Source organism: Tympanuchus pallidicinctus, unplaced genomic scaffold, assembly GCF_026119805.1.
Source record: "Tympanuchus pallidicinctus isolate F22 unplaced genomic scaffold, pur_lepc_1.0 scaffold16, whole genome shotgun sequence".
NCBI classification, from domain to species: domain Eukaryota; kingdom Metazoa; phylum Chordata; class Aves; order Galliformes; family Phasianidae; genus Tympanuchus; species Tympanuchus pallidicinctus.
In genome coordinates this window covers 3,208,955-3,231,152 of record NW_026294679.1, presented here as the reverse complement: position 1 = coordinate 3,231,152, position 22,198 = coordinate 3,208,955, and the positions used below count along the sequence as shown (strand labels likewise).

Sequence of the window (22,198 nt, the reverse complement as noted above, 5' to 3'; positions counted from 1 at the left end):
AACACAACCAGCCCAAGCTGCCAGGTGTGCACGCTGTGCACCTCTCTGTGTGAGCATCAGCTCTCAGCTCAGTGGGTGTCCGAGCTCCATCCCATCTACTGCTGTGGGTGAACTGAAGACAAGCACTATTTACGCTGGGCAGAATGGCTCAGAAAGAGGAAGGTGACTGCTGGGTTTCACCACCACTCTCCTTGGAAAATACAACTCCTTGGAAAATACAACTCTCTCAAGTACCAGTGTAAAAAAGTCAATGGCTATGTCCAGTACTTGGAAGGAGATTATAAGAGGAGAAAAGTGGCATTTTAGATGGGGAGACTGAGATAGGACAAGGGAGAATGGCATTAAATAAAAAAAAGGAAATTCTGTACTGAGGGTGGTGAGGCTGCAGCATTGCTGCCCAGACCTGTGGCTGCCCCATCCCTGCAGGTGCCCAAGGCCAGGACGGATGGCGTCCCACACAACCTGATCTGGTGGGTGGTGTCCCCAACTGTGACAGAGGTTGGGAACGGACAGGCTTTAAGGTCTCTTCCAACCCAACCATTCTGTGATTCGATGACTGTAAGTCACACCAACCTCGTGGGACACACAGCCCCATCCCCTAGTAGTTCTGATTGTGCAAACTCTCCTTTTAGCTCCTCCTGCAGCACTGAGTCTCCCTCCCTGCCCACGTACCGAAGCCGATGAGGCCGAGCGTCTCGCCCCGGATCCGTGCAGCACCAGAGGCCACCTCCCGGATCTGCTCCACGCTCTGCACCCGCGTCCCCTCCCGCAGCGCCTGGTAGAGCCACGTGTTCCGTCGGTAGAGGTTGAGGACGTGGCAGACGGTGGAGTCGGCCGTCTCCTCCACGGCAGCCGAGGGGATGTTGCAGACGGCGATCCCTGCGGGAGGACACAGCTCAGGAGCAGCCAGGCACAGCCTCAAACAAAGGCAGTTTGGGGACAGCGCTGTGCCAGGAGCTGCTCGGCTTTGACAAAGAGTCCTTCCAAAAGCACAGCGTGCCCGGGCTTGGCGTGCACCAGGGTGTGCTGAAAAGCAAAGGATTTCCCCGCGCAACGTGCCCTGCCCTTGGCCCTCACTCACCATTTCCCCAGTAAAGTGAGAGGCCAGCTGGAGCAACACTTTGCAAAGAGATGCAGGGTTAAGGAGCAGCAGCCTCACATCTGCAAAGGCACCACGACTCGTACTGCTCAGGGTCACCTCTGAGAACGAGTGCCCATTCCAAGTGCGAAAGCTACGCAGGAATAACTCCAGGAGGAAACGTTTATTTTATAAGAGCAAGTCCTATTCTTGTTTAGTTTCATCTACCTTCAAAGCCAATTCATCCACAATGGCACAAGCCACTCCCTCTGCACAATAAGACTGCTCAGCCATTAAGCCACGTAGGGCACAACCAGCCACCTCTTCTTGCTCTGGAGCAGAACCACGTGCTATGCACTGCACGGCCAGCTCCAGGTATGGCAAGACCTCTGGGTCCCCCAAGATGTGCACATCAGCCACCTGTTCCAAGCTGGACCCACTTTGGCTTCCCAAGGTTCCCAATGGGGGCACGGTGCTGCAGGAAGGCTCGGGGTGACCATCACCAGCCCAGTGCTCCTCGTGATGCTGAGGATTTTTTGGGTGCTGTTTTTGGGGGCCCAGCCATGCTGGCACAGCTCTCCCCACCCGGCACCGCGGCCGCCCCGCGCACAGATCCCCATAACGGAGCTTTTGTTCCTTTGTCACAAAGGGGTCATTTGAAAGCGTGCCTCTCTGCTCGGAGCTACGGGTATTAAGTTAACTGAGAATGTCTCCCTGGCCATTACCCTGTTAAAGCTCTGATCCAGCAAAGCATGTAAGAGGGTGCTTAATTTCACGTCTGTTCAGCAAAGCAGTTAAGCACATGCTTATATCCCACTGGCTTCAACGCAATTTAAACACACAATTTGAGATGAATGTGTATCTAAATGCTTTACTGTACTGGGGCCTTGGAGTAGAAACCATGAAAAAGCAGGAGATAAAGAGAGAATAACATTCCAAAAATCCCCTTCCACTTTAAGGGCCACTGACTCCGTTAAAAAATGAGAATGTTTCGGGCCATGCATGCACCTTCTGGGCCTTCTGCCAACCCCCCCTGCCTCCAGAAGCTCTAAGACCTTTCTTCCTCCCTGTTAGCAAGCCCCTATGCTGACCCAGAGAAACCTGACAGGCCCTACAGGGGTGAAACCACCCCCCAACTCAAGCTCCCAGCACCTTGTGCCTCTCACTCTGCTTCAGGCAGCAAGGGCTGATCCCACCGCCAGCCCTGCGGCGTTCATCCCTGTCTGATGGGCTCCTGCCCTCTTGGGTGCCTTCCTGCCCACCCACCACCCACTGCAGTGGTACTTACACCTGCTGGGAGTGTCTTTCCACCCCATCACCCCAGCAGGCGCTGGACATTGTGCTGCCTGCACGGTTTAAGAACTACCTTATGGAAAGCAATACCAATTAAACTTTACGCTACATTTGTGGGTAGTCATTACATTTTCTACTCTAAACCACATCATTTGGCCACCCAATTTGCTAAGTATAAAAAGAAGGATTATGCTGCAGTATCCCATTATTTTATTCGTTATGTTTTTCGTTTCTTGATGTTCAGAGCTTCAGAACGTCATTATAATGGATAATAACAATAAGAGTTAAAAACACGAAGAAACCATTAAACTGAGAAGACACTGCTCTCCTCTAGAAAAAAAATAATTCACTATACTGAGAATTGCTTTTTAGGAATGCCTATTTGAAACTCTCTTATCGTAATTATCCTTGCAGAATGGCTCATGTGGAGCAGCTGTTTTCCCTAACTTCCCCAGAGATAGCCCTGCATAGGCATGGTGAGAGCCTGAGTCCCTGGATCAGGTGGCCCACAATGGCTGTCACAGCTGCTGCGATCACCAACACGATGCTGTGCAGCTCGCCAGAGGTCCCTGTCACCCCTGTGACACGTGGTGGCCCAGCAGCACAGCCAGGCATGTGGGAGCTGAACCAAGCCCCTGTGCGAGGCACTGCCCGCACTGCCCTTCGGCTCACATGCTCCCATGGGGAGCACAGGTCCCCTGTGCTGATTCTCAAGACTCAGAGGCACAAAGGAGGGAACCGAAGCGCAGGACTGAGACCTACCGAGCTCCCCTGCTGCTTTGATGTCGATGTTGTCGTAGCCGCTGCCTATTCGGACAATGACCCGCAAGGCCTTGAACTTCTCTAGGTCTTCTCGAGTCAGCGTGATGGTGTGGTACATCATGGCCCCAACAGCTTCGTTTAACACCTGCAACAGGGCACAGGGATGTCAGGAGTCACCAGGACACTGGGACGGAACGCCTGCAGCTCCTGAGATGCAGTTACACGGGGAGTTGCCCAGCTTTACCACCAACCTGTTGGCTGACCTGCCACAGTGCCACCAAACCCAGCAGCAGCGTGCCCCACCGAAACTGCAGCCATCCCCATGGAATCAGGCATGAACTGCATGGACACTCCAAGATCTATCCGCTCCTCCTCTTCTAAACAAGGGTAATTCTTCTTTTAAGAAGCAATTAAGTTCTACAGCTGCATCCGCTTGTTTTGAGGACAACCATGTGCCACTCTATGTCCTCCTACGTGCTGGATGGGCGATACCTGTCTCACTGCTCACCATTCCAGGAGTACATAAGACCATCTGTGTGAGGCTGCATGCACATGTAAGGCTGAACTCCATCCTTCAGTGGAGATTCAACCCTCACTGGGCTCCCCTTAGTGCTGTGGGAACCCAAGCCCTAAATTCTGCAAGACTCGCTCATTAGTCAATGAACACCTCATAAAAAACCCTTCCCCTGCACTTTATATTTGGGGCTCTTTTCAGTTCCAGACCCTGGATGTGATTTCTGACCTCTGCCCACAGCCACCAAACTCTGTGCTGGAGGCAGCGAGCTGCTGATGCTGAGTGCTGGGCATGGAGCGCTGTGTGTTACTGCAGGCTCAGTGAAAGGGAGAAACCTTCATAATATCCATGTTCAAAAGCTGATGCTAAGAGATAAGGTGACTTTTTGCTCCAAAATAACATCTGGCTTTTGAAACAGCCTCACTGAACTTTAACCAGCAGCGACTTCTGCTGATGCTACCTGGGCCAACTCGCAGCGGAGCTCTGAACAAATCTTGAGGACTGGGGAGGAAGGAGAGCATCCCTGCCTCTCCCCACGTGCCCCACAGCCACCACTCCGTTACCTTCTCGTGGATCTCCTGAGTGGATTGTGCATCACAGAACGCCACGGTCGCCAAGTCCTTCAAAATGGGCATCTCCACCGTGCAGTCCCTGCCATCCAGCAGTGCCACCAGGGGCCGGGGGTGCATGGGGCCGTTCATGATCTGAGGACGGATACCTGCAAGCAGAAGGAGCACAAACCCTTACACCCATGGCAACAGCTCTGCCCAAGCATTCCTGTGGAGAGCACACAAAGTGAAGGATACAAAACCAGTGCAGACTCTGTTCTGCTGTGGGGACACACACACACACACACACAACCCACCAGTGCCAACCCAATGCCTACGGCTGTTTCCTTAGGCATGGCCACATCCAGCTGTGTGCTGCTCTGGGCTCATTTTCCAATCACAGGCTCACCAAGGTGAGGTTAGGAAACAAGTGATAATCAGCAAGGGCTGCAGGAAGCCCCATGCTTCTATCCTATTAGCTGCTCAGCCTGGGATTATCAGGTTCATTTTTGGACGTTGGTGATGGTTGTTAGGGTTCTTCTGCTGGGGGAATTCAGTCCATCATTTCTCTGTTGGCAACCACGCCTTGTAGCTGTTCCTCTAAAAGCCAGAGGGCTGTAATTAGCTACAGAGGGGTGAAGGTTTGGTTTGGGGTTGGGGCTTCTCTGTAGAACAAATGCTATTGTGTGCCAGCATCAGCCAGGAGCAGGGGCCGCTTTGCAGGGAATCACACCACCCTCCTGCCAGGAAAATGACAATAAGGGGAGGAAACTCACAGAGAAGAGCAACAGTGTTTGGGTGTTTTTTTTGCTTTTTTTTTTTTTAAAAAGGGAAAATGAAATGTGCCTGTTTGTCCAGATTGCTGTCAAGCAGGATGTAAGCCTGGGACACCAGGGGCCACAGCGATGCCAGAGGAGCAGCACCAGGAGGGACCCAGGCAGCCACGCAGCTACCAGGATGGGGAGCAGGAAAAGCAAAGCCAGGAGTGAACCCACCCAGCACAGCCGACCCACAACGCCCAGCATAACGTTACACACGAGTGCTTTTGGAGCTCTCCATCAGAGCACACCGGGAGGAACGTGCCCCGTTTGCACGCACATCCTCCAGATGGAAGCGTGGCCCTGTCAGTAGGCGGGGAATGGGGCCAAGATGATGTGGATAACCAAAAGGAGCTTGCCATAAGCAGATAAGCGAGAATAAAAACATGCACAGAGCGCAGAAGGCTTACACAAGCCTGAAGGGAAGCACTATACCCAGCTGGATTCTTTTCTCTGTTTAACAAGCAAGTGAATTACAGCACTGCCCTAACGCACAGCATCTCTGAGATGAGGAGCATCACCTCCCAGCCTCACCCTGCAGGCTCTGCACACCAAAAAGGGATAACGGTGCACAGAGAGATGCTGTGTGTAACCCCCTGGGCCCCTCCATGCACTGCTGTCCGTCCAGCTGCCGGCACAGCACCGCAAGGAATGACATCTCCTCACACAGCACACTTGTTCTGCACACACCTGCCTCGTTCAGGAGAGCCGTGCCCTGGATCAGAAAGCCATCAGGCAGCTGGGCCATCAGGTGTCTGGCAGCACTGCCTGCGGTGAGGGGTTGGAACGAGACGGGCCTTTGGGTCCCTCCCAACCCAAGCCATCACATGACTCCATGACCCCATGGCTAACAGCACAGTTAGCCTCCAGCCTCTCCACGTGCATCCCGCACCCAGCTCCTGCCTCCCACCACTGCCAACCACAGCCCCACGCCATCCCCTGGGGGCCGCTGGCATCGCTTGGTGCACTGAGGAAGAGAGAGAGGAGGAACAAGGAAAAAGGAGAAGCAGCAAGGTTTTGCAGCCACGCTCAGAACTCCGAGTGCAGCCGGCTCGCTTGTTGCACGCAGCCCGGTGCATAAAGTGCTTTTGTTCCATTTGGAAGGCACAAAGCCTGCTTGTCCTCTGCACCGCTCCTCCCCTCTGCCACCCACTTGTATCCGATCCCAATGGCACCCCTGCCAGGAGAATTAGGGAGCGCTCCTGCTCAATGGCAGCCTTTGTGCGGCCGCCAGACGGCGGGTGCTATCTCACAGAAACAAAAGCCGGAGCCATTTGCCTAATTCTTATTAATCTCAGTTCCCTGCGCCACGCAGCATTTAAAATAATAAATAAAAGGAAAGAAGCCAGCGTTAAACATGTTCACTTGCAGTATATCAAAGTGCATCGAGAAGCCAGCCTGACCATCGGCCGAATTACTCATTCACTATGGAGTAGCTACAGCTTCACAGTCAACTACACACTTTATTAAACAAACAGAAAAGAAACAGGAAATTTCCCCTTGCCTGGAAAATGTTGCCTCCACATTCTTCTTCTTATTAAAAACCACACATGGCAGTGGAGGAGGAGGGAGGGAGGAGGAGGGGGGACCCACACACGAGAAAATACTACCACCACTTTGCAGGGCGCAGGCTCTCCTCTCCTCTACGAGGGGTATCTTCAAGCAGGCGGTCCCGCGGCCCACAGCTGCACCATCTCAAGACAAACAAGTCTCTTTGAACACGGAGGGAAAAGAAAAGGCTTTTGTCCTGAGCCTCGGAAGAATGGTCTGCAATTGCCAGAGGAGTTACAGCCACCTCTGCGCGGCTCCCAACTCTTCAGAGCACTCCCTCCAGACTTTGCCGAAGCTTTTAACTAATCGTAGTTCTTTCCCAGCCCTTGAATAAAATCATGTGAGTGCCAGCCAAAAAATCTTATGCTATGCACACTAAAGGGTTTGTATATGTCACAGTTTCTTTTTCCCCCTTCCACTCCCCTCCTCCTATTGACTTGACTTGCACATACGTCTTTCTTTTTTTTTCCAGTTGTCTCAAATGGATTTAATCTGTGCCATGCTGTGTTTTATGTTTGTTTTGTTTTCTTTTTTTTTTTTTCCCCCTAAAGCTTAAAAATGAAACATGCCTATCCACATGGAGCGCATTGAGCAAGGCTCCAGGAACAAACCGAGAGCCTTTTGCGGCAGCAAGAAAAGCAGCACAAAGCCCTGGGGAACGCAAGGCCACGGCGATCTCAGATCATCACAACCCAAAGGATAATTCTGCACGTGTCCACGTGTCCGTGGTTGGCAGCCAAGGCAGTCTGCCAGCAGGGCTCACCCCACAGATCCTCCCTGAGGTGCCCATCTCCTGCCCCTGCCCCTGTGCTGGGAGATGGGAGGACATGGAAGCAGCCCCACAGCATCGCTTGCAGCCTACGCCCCTCATCTCGTATCATAAAACAGCCTGGGTTGAACATAGGGCCAAACACGGATTACAGTCACAGAATCAGAGTATCATTAAGGCTGGAGAAGACCTCTAGGATCAACGAGTCCAATCCCAGCTCACCCCATGCCCACGTCCCTCTGTGCCACATCCCCACGGCTCTGAGCACCTCCAGGGATGGTGATCCCCCCATTCCTTGGGCAGCCTGTGCCACTGCCTCACTGCTCTGAGAAATTCCTCTTAATACCCGACTGAAATTTCACCTGGTGCAACTTGTGATCAGCATCTCTTGCCCTAAAAGAGCACGCAGGTGCTCCACTGAAATTCATGGAAACACTCCCACTGGTTTGAACAGCATCACCCTTCATGACACACATGTGCACATCTCTAAGGGAAAATAGTGAGCCCCAAACTCAGAGGCTGCAGAAAGGAGGGAAGCAACTGCCCTGCCCAGGAGCTCTCCCTCTCACTGAACCTCTCGGAGTTCATAAATGCTTCTCCACAATAAATGCTTGCACAAAAAAGAAATAATACAAACGCCAGGACTGTAAGCCACATCCGAATGACAGAAGCAACCATAAATTAAACACTCGGTCAAAATATGGGGAGTTTTATATTTGCAGCATTTCACTGTTTTACAGCTTGAATTCCTGTAAGAGCACACACCACAAGCACCCCTGAGCTCCACATGTGCCCCATTACAGCATAGACACACGCAGCACACTGCTGAAGGTCCCTGGGGCAGCAATGCAGAGCAGGCAGCTCCGAGTGGCACAGGAGGAGTGCCACCCCACAGCACATCCCCCTGGGTCCTCTCTGCCCTCCTCATCCAATTCTCTTTTCCCTTCTATTCAAATGGAAACCAATGGCATCAGGACAAAACAAAAAGGTTTCTCTGCCACGCAAGCAGGAAGGTATTCCAGCATCCCCACTGTAACAAAGAGCCACACAGCACTGGGAGAGCCATGGGGTTTGCCATCTGGATCACAGAATGGCTTAAGTTGGAAGGGACCTCGAGGATCATCAAGCTCCAACCCCTGTGTTGCAGGCATGGCCACCAACCTCCACATTTAATACCAGCCCAGGCTGCCCAGGACCCCATCCAATCTGGTCTTGAACACCTCCAGGGATGGACGGGGCATCCAAAGCCTCTCTGGATGGGAGCCTCTCCAGACTCTCAGTTACCTTGAGGGATCTGAAGGCTTCAAAGATGCTCTGGAAGGTGGAAAAATGGAGGCTGAGATCAGCCTGGCCCAGGGCACAGCAGCCCTGGCATAGGGACGCCCAGCACTGCCACCCCAGCCTGGTCCCATGTCTTATTGCTCCTCTGTATTGTTGTGCAGGGAAAGAGAACGGGGTGTGAAACAACTCCATGTGCAAATTCCCCAAACTCCGGGGAAGTCCATCTGCCTGCTGCCTGCAGCAAGATGGGGTGTCTTCCTCTTGAAACGAAGACTGCCTCCTTAGCAAGCATCGTGGCACAGAAAATAGCACAGCCTGGCCATTTTGGGAAAAGGCAGCCGTTCTAATTATATCATCACAGAGAGAGAGAGAAAAACAACTCAGGGTTTTCACTTACGCGGTCTGACAGCGTGCGGGATGCTAAGCTGTTATGCAGAGGGGGAAGTGACAGCCGTATGGCAGGGGCAGGAGATCCCCCCCCACTGAAAGAAACACCATCCATCACACACAGTCCTCAGCCTGAGCTTTTGGGAAGCGGAGGGGCTCGAGCTGACTGACAGAGCACGTGCCATGTGCACCTTCTAAACCTGTGTCAGCACACTGGTCATGAGCAGAAAACAAAGAGAACGCCACGTTGTGATGCAGCTGTTGGAATTGAATTATGCTGACATTAGGCCTTTTAATTATGCTGGACAGAAAGTGCTACGAATCTTTTAATGAAGATGTACACGAGGGTTTCTGTATGCTGCTTAGTTCTGTGGCTCACGTAACTGAGATCAGCCGGAGGTTTCCTGCAGACCCCCAGAGCAGGAGGGCAGAGATGGAGTTAGCAGAGCTCTGGGCCAGGGACAGAAACGAGGCAGAGGTTGGCACTTGTTGGTTCACAGCTTCAGAGTGCGGCGATGCCCCTGGTGCACAGACAAGTGGGTTGGAGAGACAGCACTGCTGTGCTGGGAGGGAGCTGCACAGGGATGTGAAGCCAAGCGGTGCCATTCGGGGTGACGCACACAAGCGGAGCCCTGGGCCATGCTGGAGCTGGCTGGCTACCGAAGGGAAAAGGTCTGTGAGCTCACTTCAAAACCCACAGGTCCTGCCAAGGCTCCATCCCCTGCAAGACCTACCAAAATAGCTCCTGGGCATCGGCCAGGCGTGCCAGCCAAGCCTGCAGTCTGCTGGGTGACCCTGCTGTGAGGTCATCCCTTCTGCAGACCGACAGCTGTCACTGTGTGACCCACAGAACGCTCCTGCCAAGAGTGCTGCACCCTCCACTGCTTCCTCCCTTCCCAAAACCACTCCCGGCCCCATCTCTGCACTCAGATCCCCACCTCTATGGCAGAAATCAAGTGGCAGAACCCCTCGGTGGAGCAGAGGGTGAACCAGCACCACGCTTCCATCATTTCTGCAGCTCCTAGTTTTGTTTTCCTGCTTCCTTGCTTCACTTCGTGCTCCCTCCCGGTCCCACAGCCTCTGAGCTCTCCCACTGACCTCTGAAGAATCTGGAACAATTCTTCTTGGTGCAAAATGATGGCAAAATGCACCAAGCAGGGAATAACTGCTGGAGGTGCTGAACGCCTGCAAATCCCACCAATTTCCCTAAGATAAACACACACACTTCCTCACAGCATGGCACCACAGCTAAATGAGAAGGAAAAAAAACCCAACACTGGAAAGAACTTAAGTACAACCCACATGCTATTAAAGTCAATACTTTCACAACTAATTCTTTATAAGGGTATCTCTGGATTTTAGGAACCCAGGCGCGCGTTGGGTTCCCGCCGACATCTGAAATAGACCAAACCATTACTGTTTGCTAAGAGCACCCTGGAGTACAGAAGGGCACAAGAACGTGTCTGCACACCTGCACACTGCCCATGTGCACAAGAGTGCACACTTCTGAGACTGCACACAGATCCTTCAGCTCCATGTGCACAGATGCTGGGTTGTGAGGAGAAAGCTGCAAGCCAGAAAGATCTTTTGTCATTCACGGCTATTGAATCTTTCTTAAAATCTTCAAATCAAATGCTGAGATATTTTTTGTGAGCTGCTTTTGAATTCCTTTCTCTCAAACATCCATTAAACCTTTCAAAACTTGAACCTATTTTATTTTTCATGTAATGCGCAACCAGAGAGATCTGAAGAAAAGCATATGGTCCCAAAAGCACAAATGTTTTTCTAACTGTACAAATTGCTCTCGTGAAAGATATTATCTCTCCCTGTGAACCCTGCCTAGCTTCAGTCTTCTTGGCTGAAAACCAATAAGGTCTGGGGGCTGCACGCATGGGACATCTGTCACAGCCCCTCCTATCTGTACATCACCACCCCAACAGCCCTGAGACCCAAACCCAAAGCTTTTCCAAAAGAAATTCTGCCAATCCAAGGCTGCACATTTAACTTTTCCAAGACGAACTCATTACATGATGATGCACTGGCACAGGTTGCCCAAGGAGGCTGTGGATGCCCCATCCCTGCAGGCATTCAAGGCCAGGCTGGATGTGGCTCTGGGCAGCCTGGGCTGCTGGTTGGTGACCTGCACACAGCAGGGGGTTGGAACCAGGTGAGCATCAGGATCCTTTTCAACCCAGGCCATTCTATGACTCTATAAATACCATCACTGCCTTTGGTACCTGAAGCAGCTCCTCACCCTGAGACGCGGCGATGCTTTCCATGGCTGCATTGCATGAGAACTGGGTACCTTGTTCAACATCCAAATCACAGTTTGCAGCCACCCTTATTTATCAACTGTGTTTGAGATAATATCACGATTCAGGATAGGTGAAAAAAATATCTTAAAGGAGAGCTATGTGAAGAAGGATAACCGAGAAGAATCTGCTCATCTGCTGTGTTTCAGAGCAGAAGAACACACGCTTCCTGTCCTTCATAATAAACCGAAATGGAACGCTGGTGGAGCAAGCAAAACCATCCACAAACACAACTCAACCTTTTCTCCTTGTGAGCAGGAGCTGCCCAAGGGATAACCACGCAATCATGCTGCATTCATACAGTACATTTCATCTTCATTAATCCAGACAACACACTGGCAAAGCCTTATTTTCCAATTCCAAGACCGTGGAGCCGCTCCCATGGTCCTGCAGGTCGCTGCCCATCTCTCCTCTCCATCAAGGAGGTTTCTGGCCATGGCCCAGGGCTCCCTAGGTGGAGAACCAAGCCATTCCCTCACTGACACCAAGGGCAACTTCAGCGAGGCCACAGGAAGCACAGGAGGGGATGATGGAGTAAAGCACCAAGCTAGGAACTGTATTTTCTCTCTGTTTGAAATGAGCAGAAGCTCTGATCAATAACCTTCACATGCAAGGTGTCTTGTCCTGTTATGCATGTAGAGAACCACTGCACTGCAACTTCCATGGCTGCCAGGAGGCATTTCTTAGAGGATTCTCCAAAGGAAGGAAAAAAACCCAAAGCTGTACCAAAACTACTCTCCAAACAATGTCAAACTGTAACAGGCTGAAAATATCTTCATTTTTATGCCTTTCCAGCAACACAGGAAAGAAAGTCAACACTGATGTGGGTAAGCACAGGCTGTACATTTATCTAATATGTATACTGAGGATGGTGAAAATATTTCAAAGTTGCCTGCAGTCATAAAACTATAAATCACACTGAACAGCATCACTGTCATAAGCCATTTTCTTTTAACAGCTCTCTACACTTTACTGCCTCAATAAAACCCATCACCTACCCACCCAAGAGCTGTAGCTACATACCCTACAGCTACTCTCAATTAAAACAACAACCTAGATGATTCTTCATTGCAAAGCCATGATGCAAACACACCAGAAGAATGAGGTGCAGCAAAATGAACATACCAGATCCCACTTCTTCCTTAGGAGTGAGGTAGGAAAGGGAAGCAAGTGATTGCTCATGCACTTCATTCCATCACACAGATTCGTTGGCAGTTGGACTAGATGATCTTACAGGTCTTTTCCAACCTTAATGATTCCATGATTTGAAATGAATTGCTGCAATAATGATCAGACATGGTGCTTGTGTCCTATGGGTCACAATTACACACACAGACCCCAACATGGCACCTCCCCACTGGCTGTTAGCAGGAGGAGCTATTTTTTCTCTATATCCCTTTTTCTGCAGTCATGTTACTCTCAGCAAGTTCTACTGGACCTCTCTCTGGTAAAAACCCAAGGAATGGTTCATCTTCCTTGATGATCACTGTCGTCTCCCACATGCTCACCCATCTTCCTGACAGAGGGCTCCTTCAGAAGAGAAAAAGAAGGGGATTCTTTTGCAGAAGCCTGTTACAAGTTGCATTCTATGATCCATGATCTCACTCAAGTTGCTTACAGCAGAGAGCTCATCTACAAAAGCACGCAGACCTGCTGCAGGACCTGTAGTCATTTCCTGAGGTCTCTGAAGCACAGGGTTTTGCCACTCCTTTGGAGAAGCAGACCTTGAAATCAATGCATTGAAGCACATCCCTCTCGATGCCTCATTCAAGGACTACCCAACTGACACTGATGGCTTTCAAAGTAATTTTTTTTGCATTACTTGTAATGTGAGGGTCACGATTCTTGAAGGACTCCTCTCTAAGCTCCATTAAGTGAGCACAATGGGCCTTCTGCACCCAAGGCAGTCACGCTGCTGTGCTCTGCAGCACGCATAGATGCCCAGGTCAGCAGCACATCTCGCTCTCCTCTGCCTCCTTACTGCTGGACAGAGCTGACAGGGATGTGTGCAACCTGCACTGGGTGCAGAGATGCACCTGGAACCCCTCCCTGCCATGCACTTCCATGCAAGCAGCCAGCTGGCTCCAACCACTCTGCTGTTCCTGCCCCTGTCAGGCACATGAACAAAAACCCAGTCACGACTTCCTTGCGATTCACATGAAAAGTGACTGGAGTCAATGGCTTCAGTGTGGAAATCATTCAAACCAGCTGTGGTGAGCGAAAAGAATCCATTCTTCATTCCTGCAACCAGGCTTGCTAGAAAGTAGGGAGCAAATGTTCCACCCAGAATAGTTTTGGTCTGAGCACAAGAGAAACTATTGGCAACATCAATGCTGAAAGAAAGAACGTCTCAGCATCAGACTTGGATGCCTTGCAAATATATTTCCTATCTTCTACCCCCAGTGGTATTTCTTTCTGCTTCTAATGGACAAGATACTGTAACCAGCTCTGGCAGATCGCTCCAAGTCTTTACAGCAGAGCGCTGCTTTCCATATGGGACAGATGTGGGATGGAAAGTGGCCTCATGGGGATACAGAGCCAGCAATGCCCAAGAAGACACTTCCCATCCTGTTCATGCAATGCCCAGCAACACAAGATAACAACTATGATTAAAAACAGGTTGCATGCACAGTGTCACAATATGAAAGAAACAATGAACCCGGGGCTCTCCACTGCCCTGTCACACTGCTCAGTGCTGGCTGCCTCCCCACCTCCCTTCCATTGGTCAGGACCAGCAATTCCCAAATCACAACAGCTGGCAGCAGCAGCCCTCCGCCTCCTCTCACTCACTGCAGCTTTCCCTGAAAGCATGATGACTTTTAAATCCTTCCAGGCTCAAAGCCCAGTAAGCAGTAAAGCCCAGCTCAGAGTGATATTTATTTCTCGTAACTATTTTTCTCATGTAAGAATGCAACAGAAAAATAACCCCTACAGTATTTACCATAGCCAGAGGTATCAGAATTGAACCCCAGGTTCCAACCTGCCCTCAGTTGTGGGGATTTGAACAAAATCTTTTGGGGAATGGGAGGCATTTGGACAAAGAGCTCCACGGAAGAGCCACAATGGCTGCGCAGTGCTTTGGTTAATTACAAAGTTGGCTGCATTCGTAAGGACGAGGGAAACAACGCCGCTGAAATCAAGGCAGAGAGCAAGGAAAAACAGCAGCACATGGAGGAAACAGAAACGGCTCAGTCAGCCCCAGTGCCTCTCCAAAACCACTCGTAGTGACTGGTGCGTTGCTGTGGGTGCAGCGCTGTGCCACAGGTCTGGGAACCACAGGGGGACGTGCAACCTGTGTGCTGCAGCCAAGGATCTCTGCACAAGCAGCATATTGATCCCTCCTCTCAGCACAAAGCTCTGGCCAAGAAGAAACATCGGCCATGGACCACTTCCAGAAGTGGGATTGAGACACTCTTACTGTAATTGAACATGAAGCTGTGGCCTCTGAGGGCCTTGCAGGCTCCTTGCTGGGACGGGCTGCTACCTTGTGTAGCTGAGCAAGGGGTTCTGCTTCACAGCAGCTGCCAGCAGGAATGGGATGGCAGGAGGCAGGTGGGAGGGAGGCTGCGGGCACAGCTGCAGTCGCAAGCTGGTGAGAGCACAGAGATGGTTGCAGGGCAAGCTGGCCTTGCTAAGAGCAGCTCCAAGAAAACCGTCCCAAAAGGACAGCCTCCTCTTGATTCTCTTCCACATGGGAGATGAGAAAGAACCATCTAAATTGGACAAGAAGAGGCTGAACCCCATGGAGGGCCTCTGACCCAAGGAGTTCCAGGTCCCAAACACCTCTGCAAAGGGAACAGAGCCATCAAACCCACAGATGTACAAAACTAGCTTAGATAGGAGTCATAGAATGATCTGAGTTGGAAGGGAACTTCAAAGGCTATCTTGTCCAACCCCCTGCAATGCACAGGGACACCCAAAGCTCCATCAGGTGATCAGAGCCCATCCCCTGACCTTGGGTGTCTGTAAGGATGGGCACTATCACCTCTCTGGGCAGCCTGTGCCAGTGCCTCACTACCCTTATTGGATACAGGAAAGAAGTTGTGTACAATCTAGATCTTAGATAGTTTGAAACTGTTTCCTCTTGTCCTAGTAAAACCACAGAATCATTTGAGTTGGAAGGGATCTTCCATAGAGATTCTTTAAAGATCATCTGGTCCAACTCCCCAGCCTGAACAGCTAGCAGCAAAGTGCAGTTAGGCTGAGGGCAGCAAAGCACAGGTTACACACTCTGTTCACGATGTGAAGTCAAAATCCCAGAGCCAGGGATCGATTTGCTTAAGACCTACTTTCTAGTTATAGTTTTTCCAAATCCCACCTGCAGATCCTTGCTCAGAGCCCGAAGCCGCAGGACTCACCAAACGCTGCCCTGCTGCAGCACAAAGGGCTTTGGATGGAATGGATAAAGATATTCTGAAACTACAAAGGCTAGAAGCTGAAAGCAAACAAAGCACGTAATGACATGAATTTGGGAGGAGGAGCTTGCAAAAAATTCAAATCACAAACATTTTGTGAATGTTACCAGCAGTGCTGTTTACAAGCATGCAATAGCTTCTTAGAAACTGTCTACCTTTAGCGTACTGCCTGTCCAGCAGCAGTATTTTGGTTGGCTTGTTGCTGCTAATTCCAGTATTTGCCCCTTTCTTCTGCTCTCTTGCCTTCTACCAGCCTTGCTGTGCTCGCAGCCAGCTGCCCAGCATTGCTCTGTATGTACGCATTGGTCAGTGCCTTGGCTAGATGCCTTATGAACAGATTAAACAAACAAATAGGCAAGAGGCGTATTAACACCGTGAGCCTAATATTTTTCCAGAGTGGGAGTAAAGGAAATTGGAGATCCCCCAGGAAAGTGTCCCTGAGTGCGGCGAATGGCCAAATTCCACCCATTAGAGGGGCATCATGGAAGGGAATTAAGCACTCCTGGCATCTGGTGCAGGGAACCCACAGACGAACCACAAATGAGCGCAAGCAAGGCAGAGATTGCATTGCAAACTGCTTATCTTCTGGAGGCCAGCTGCTGCTCCGGAGCCTGAGGCCTCTGGGAGGAGCAGGAGAGGCTTTTCAGAAGGAGTTACAGCAGCGCTTTTCCTTACCAGCACCAAACACCTCTTCCTTCCCGCAGCAAAAGCTGCTTGCTGTCTGTCCCCAGGGAGAGCTGTGAGTGTCCCTCCGGCTCTCACTGAAGTGCTCTTCCCAAACCGTAACTGGTTGTGCAACACAGAGCTGTGCAACAACCTCCCAGGCACAGAGCCTTGCAGGAGCCATGCTGTCCCCCAGTCTTCCTGTGAGATCTGCCACCCACATGGCTCTGCTGATCCGCTCACCTCCTCAGTGGCTGCCAGAGCTCAGGCCTCCTCCCCGCTGATCCTGCCCTGCTCAGCAGCCTGCACACCATACATACACAGGTATGGACCCAAATGGTTGGGCCGGCTCTGCCCAGCACCACTGCTCCTAAGGGCACCAATTCACCCTGCACCAGGAGAGGAGGGGACTTCCCTCTGCAATCACCAGGACAAAGCTCATCTACTGTCATGGAATGACTGCCAAGAGAGAAAAAGCAAGATAGTCCAACAGATCTCTGGATTGATCTCATTCACAGCTGCACGTCCTTTAGAAGATGCCTTTTAGTTCACAAGACAGATGCCTGTATACCCCTGAGCTCCACCTTCCCTGATAAATATCTGTGTGCTCCTCACAAGTGGCCTGCTCTGGTTGACTGTAGCCCAGAGAAGCACAGAACAGAACCACAGGATCACTGAAGTTGGAAAAGACCTCTAAGATCACCCAATCAAACCATCTGCCCACCATCAATATCACCCACTAAATGAAGTGCCACATCTACATGCTTCTTCAACACCAACATGGTCAGCAACGTGTTGTCATTCATCTTAAGATTAACCCAAGATATAGCCAGGCTCATATGCCAGTTCTGATGCCTTTTGCCACTTCGAGGCATCTTCTTCAAAGCTCTCCATCAAACAGCCAGCTCTGCCCTTCCCTCAGGACTCACCCCTCCTTCTCTCTCCCTCCAGCCACTGCTCTTGCCACAGAGCAGCCAAGCAAGCTCCTTCCGTGTCTCCTTGCACATCTGCTGCTGTCACAGCGCAACCCACATCCTCTCTCTACAGCACGTCCCATCTCCCTTTGCCATAAAATCATAATCATTAAGGCTGGAAAAGACCTCCAAACCCAACCCCTCCTACCCCTACCATGCTCCCATCCCTCAGTGCCCCATTCCCACAGTTCTGCATCACCTCCAGGGATGGTGACCCCAGCACTCCCTGGGCAGCTGTGCCAATGTATTATCATTCTTCCTGAAAAAGAATGTTTCCTAATATCCAGCCTGGAGACCTGGGTGCAATTCCCACCCACCTTCCAGCTCTCCATACCCTTTTAGGCTTCCATGCTGCTGTTCCACTCTGGGCTCAGCTGAATAAAACTTTAAGTCCCAATTTTTGTTCTTTGCACAGCCACCTCTCCGCGATGACTGGTAAAGCAGGTATGGCAACCCAGCCATTGGTAACAGATCAAAAGCCTCCATAGTTCATCAATTATTTTTGTACAGCATTCTCTAGAGCAGCACACACTGGGCCCATATCTATGAATCATTTTCACTTTCTGTGTTGTGTTTTCTTTCTCGAGAGCATTGCAGTGAGCTCGACAGGCTTATCGTTCACTAACAGGAGCAGAGTCTGACACGCCTGAGTTTTAGGGGGAGCAAACCAAACACACAGTAAGCAGCCTAATAGCAAGAACAGGAATTTCACGTGAAACCGAAACATCAGAAGCAAAGAAGGAAGCACTGCACTGTATCCACAACCAAACCACTTCTCAATGGCAAGCATCCAAACCAGAACAATAGCTGCTAACACACAGCCAGCGCCGCATGTCCCAGTCAAGCTGAGCACACAGCACCAACTGAAAGGTGGGCAGCCAACCCCCATGCACGACACTACTATATTTAAAAAGCAATCTGAGCTTTAATAATTCAAGAGCATTTAATTGGCTGCTGGTAAGGTGGAATTTTTTTTTTCCATAGCATGACCTGGATGGATCCAGTATCTGTGTAAGGCACACCCCAACCTGCACAGCCCAGGCATGGGGCCAAGGGGATGATGTGGCAGGACATGGGGCTGTGGCACGGCAGGAACAGTTCTGGGGCTAACAGCCCAACTCCTTAATGTACAGAGGAAAAACAGCACCTCATGAAATATTGATACGCGTTTGGAAATTTGACAATTATCTCCAGAGCTCCTTGGTAAAACCTGAAAGCAAATAAATAGCAAACATTTCCTGTACTCATTAAAATACTGAAAAAGAGAGAAAGAAAGCTACTCATTATCCATTTGACAAATATAACCTATTATTTTTAATAATGCACAGGCATTCAATGCATGAAATTTACAGCTCGTCTTGCTTAAAGAAACCATTGGTTTTGTAGATCTAATTTTAAGAAATGCAATAAAAGTAAGTTATGGGGAGCTGATTGCTTCTGCAGGAGAGGGTAAAAATCTTTATTCTGCTGCAATGAATGGCAAAACCGCCATTTATTCAGCTGGAAGTACAGCTTCACTCACTGCTCTCTTCTGGAAACTGCTTTTCCAGAAAGGAATTCTCAAAAATTAGAAATATTCATTTCTTTGGCTCTTCTCATGCAAGCTTCAAAACCAGAAACCTGGATTTAAGGAATTAAAACACAGCACACGTGGGGCTGTTAGTGCATGAGCTTCATGGCTGTAAGGAAGAACACAGAGTATAAAAACTTCTCCTTGATGGATAAAGACAAGCTGACAGAGCACAACAGGCTGCTCAGCACCACAGTGATCCACTAATGATAGCAATGATAGCACAGCAATCCACAGTTGGGACCTCTGAGCCCAAACTGCTGATGAAGCAGCACCACAGCCATCTAAAAGTAGTAAGACAAGGAACTTAAGATCCTTAAACCAAATCTTGCAGTGCTAAGCTGACAACTTCCACTCTCACTCAGGTCCACCCAACGTGACCAAAAATCCAGTGACAGAACAAGTGGGAGGTGGATAAGCGGGGCAATGAAAGCTATGGTCGGGTTTTCCCAATTACCTCATTGTCCCAATGGACAGTCCAGGTGCAGATAAGCTCTTTAGTGTCCACGCTGAATACTTCCTTTTATCTTTCATAATACACACTAATCAAGACTTCATTCATCGTCAAAGCAAAATACACGCACTTGCATCAACTACTGTACTTTCTGAATATTCATTTTAAACTTTATCATAAAGCAATCAGAGGAAGGCAGGGAAAATTACAGCTGACTGCGTGTGACATTTCCATCCCCGTTCTTTTCTCACTTCGTGGCTAATGGCAAGAGACTCCAACAAGAGCCACCATAAGAAGAGATCGATGATAATCACTACGGTCAGCAGAGGAGTGTGTAGGAGGCAGCTTGAAACCATGCAGGGATTTGCAGTGTTAGAACAAGTGTCAGGACACGTGTTGGGGTTAAGAAGACCTGCAAAGGTATCAAGTGTGCATCATCAGGGTGTTGCGCTCCCTGGCCCTGCACCCATGGTGCCATCTTAACATCCAGGAGCACATATCCCAAATGTTTCAATGGGACCTCTTTCCACATTCTTCTTTCTGATTTCTTCCTGGTTGAAAGTATATCCTAAACTTACCACTTCTCATTGTGTTTGCTGTCTAAGTAAAGTCCCTTCTGTTTATTTACTCGCCACGTCCATATAACAACCCAGAAAACAACAAAGTGCTTGAAAACCAAACCAAATCACTCCTGGTAAAATATTTCTAACTGCACAGAAGTGCTGATCCAAATGGATAATGACTAATGCACAGATTAGATTTTTGAATACAACAAATACAACAGCTGTAGAGAGAGAAGTGAAGAGGGGGGGGGAAAGGGGGGAAAAAAAAAAAAAAAAAAAAAAAAAAAAAAAAAAAAAAAAGCTGCTAACCTTTCAAAGGACTCAGATAGGCAGGAATCTCCCAGGAGATACCCTCACCTCCACTGCCAGCTCTTAAATGAGGTCAGGCAAGGGGTGGATCCTGGCTTCAGCCTTTCTGGTTACTCAGCTGCAATGCATGCACCTGAAGTCTCCTGGGTTGGCCCTGCCTTCCCAAGGTGCTGCATCACAGCTTCAGGCTATGACTTAGTGTTTCTGCTACAGATCCTCATCAGCTCCAACCATTCAAGCCTTACTGGTTTCATAGAATCACAGAAGGGTTTGGGTTGGAAGGAGCCTTAAAGCCCATCCAGTTCAACCCTTGCTGTGGGCTGGTTGCCACCAACCAGCTCAGGCTGCCCAGGGCCCCATCCAGCGTGGTGTTGCTGACTTCTGGGGATGCCCGGAGATGCCACAGCTAATGAGGGCCTCATCATCCTCTGAGTAAAAAAATTCCTTCTGAAATCCGACCTGAATCTCCCTTCTTTTAGTTCAAAGCCTTGTCCTACCTGCCCCTTCTCCCAGCCCCTCCTTGGCTGTCTCTGCTTTTCTATTTGCCATTGCCTCTCAATCTCTGAGGTTAGGTCAAGATTTTCCCAGCTGCCTGAGACCTGGGCCCAGCCCACTGGGCACAGGGTGACCCCAGGCAGGCAGGGCAGGAGCCACATCTCCATTTGCCACGGGACTCACACGTAAGCTGATTGCTGGCCTTCACACTGGGGAAGAGGGCGGAGGAAGGCAAGCCAGGCACTAATCCGCTCCATCTGCTCTGCAGCAGCTAATTGGATTGCAAGTGCAGAAAGCGAGGCCCCTGCATGCTCCCAAACCTGCTGCTGTACCGAACCAAGCAGCTCCGGTGCATGGGGTGAGGGTCCTGCCACAGAGCCAGGTGCTGCTCCTGACGAGGTGGGCACAGCTTGGCTCTCCAGCTCCACTGCCCCGGCTTCTCTGGGGAGGTGAGAGCACCATTGCATCAGAAAAGAGTATGTGAATAAAAACATCAACATTTCGTCTGTAACAAAGCCCTAGAAACAGAAGGCATGAGAGGTCATAAATTAGTTTTCTTTACCAAAAGCCAGTGGAATGCTGTTAATGTCAGGTTTTATTTACGTGCAAAAGTCCAAGGCTCATCTGCAAGGTGCTCTATATAAACACTACTAATACATGTCCTGCATCTGCAGCATTTCTTCTAAATCAGTGGCTTAATGATTCCGCTCCTCTGCTTTTTAAGGATTCTCCTCAGCACCCACTCCACTCCTCGAAATAACAGACAATTCGGCGGCGCAGCATTTTCATTACCGAGCTCGGCGGTGCGGTGCTATGCGAGAGACAAGAAGAAATATGAAAATGTGTAATATAATAATGATCAGAAACCTTTAACATTTGTTCCCCTCCATGAACGCTAAGTTTGTAGCTATGGAAACGACTTACGAGAAAGCTAAGAAAAATTGTCAGCAAATATAGCCAAAGAATGCTGTGGATATAGGGAAGTCCTAACAATGATAGAGATCTACAGGGTAAGAGGAAAGTGTAAATTGAAGATGACAACACTTGTGCATCGACAACACGTTCTCCTCTGACAGGCCAAACTCATTTTTATTGCCATGGCACTAAAGTCAATGAATTGCACCTGGAATGAGTTTGACACTTTATATTGCTTTTGATAAAGCCATTATAAAAAGCACACTTCAACTTTTAAAAAGTATTTTAGAAGCGTATTCTTGGCAATCAGTGACTCCTGTGTTCATGTTGGCCACAATAGTCAGTGTTTTATCAAGTCAGATTGCACGCTCTGTGCTCCAGCTATGCCCCCCATTAATGAGAGCAGCTCTAGCAACACCAATCTGCAGTCCCACACATGACACACATCTGCACACTCATCTACCACAGTGATGCTGGTGAGAGTTTGCACATACCAACGATGCTCAGCCAGGTCTTTGTGAGCCTTC

The 22,198-nt window shown here is 49.8% G+C and overlaps 1 protein-coding gene across 2 annotated transcripts in view; it reads right to left on the bottom strand.

Annotated features, from left to right (window-relative positions):
* Positions 1–22,198, bottom strand: part of CTBP2 (C-terminal binding protein 2) — a 107,843-nt gene that overhangs the window by 4,788 nt on the left and 80,857 nt on the right. For both annotated transcript variants that reach the window (XM_052676844.1, XM_052676843.1), the window contains 3 exons: positions 4,211–4,365; positions 3,134–3,278; positions 673–879 (listed from right to left, as the gene is read on the bottom strand). In XM_052676844.1, the coding sequence (XP_052532804.1) occupies positions 673–879; positions 3,134–3,278; positions 4,211–4,365 (507 nt within the window). The remainder of the gene's footprint in view (positions 1–672; positions 880–3,133; positions 3,279–4,210; positions 4,366–22,198) is intronic.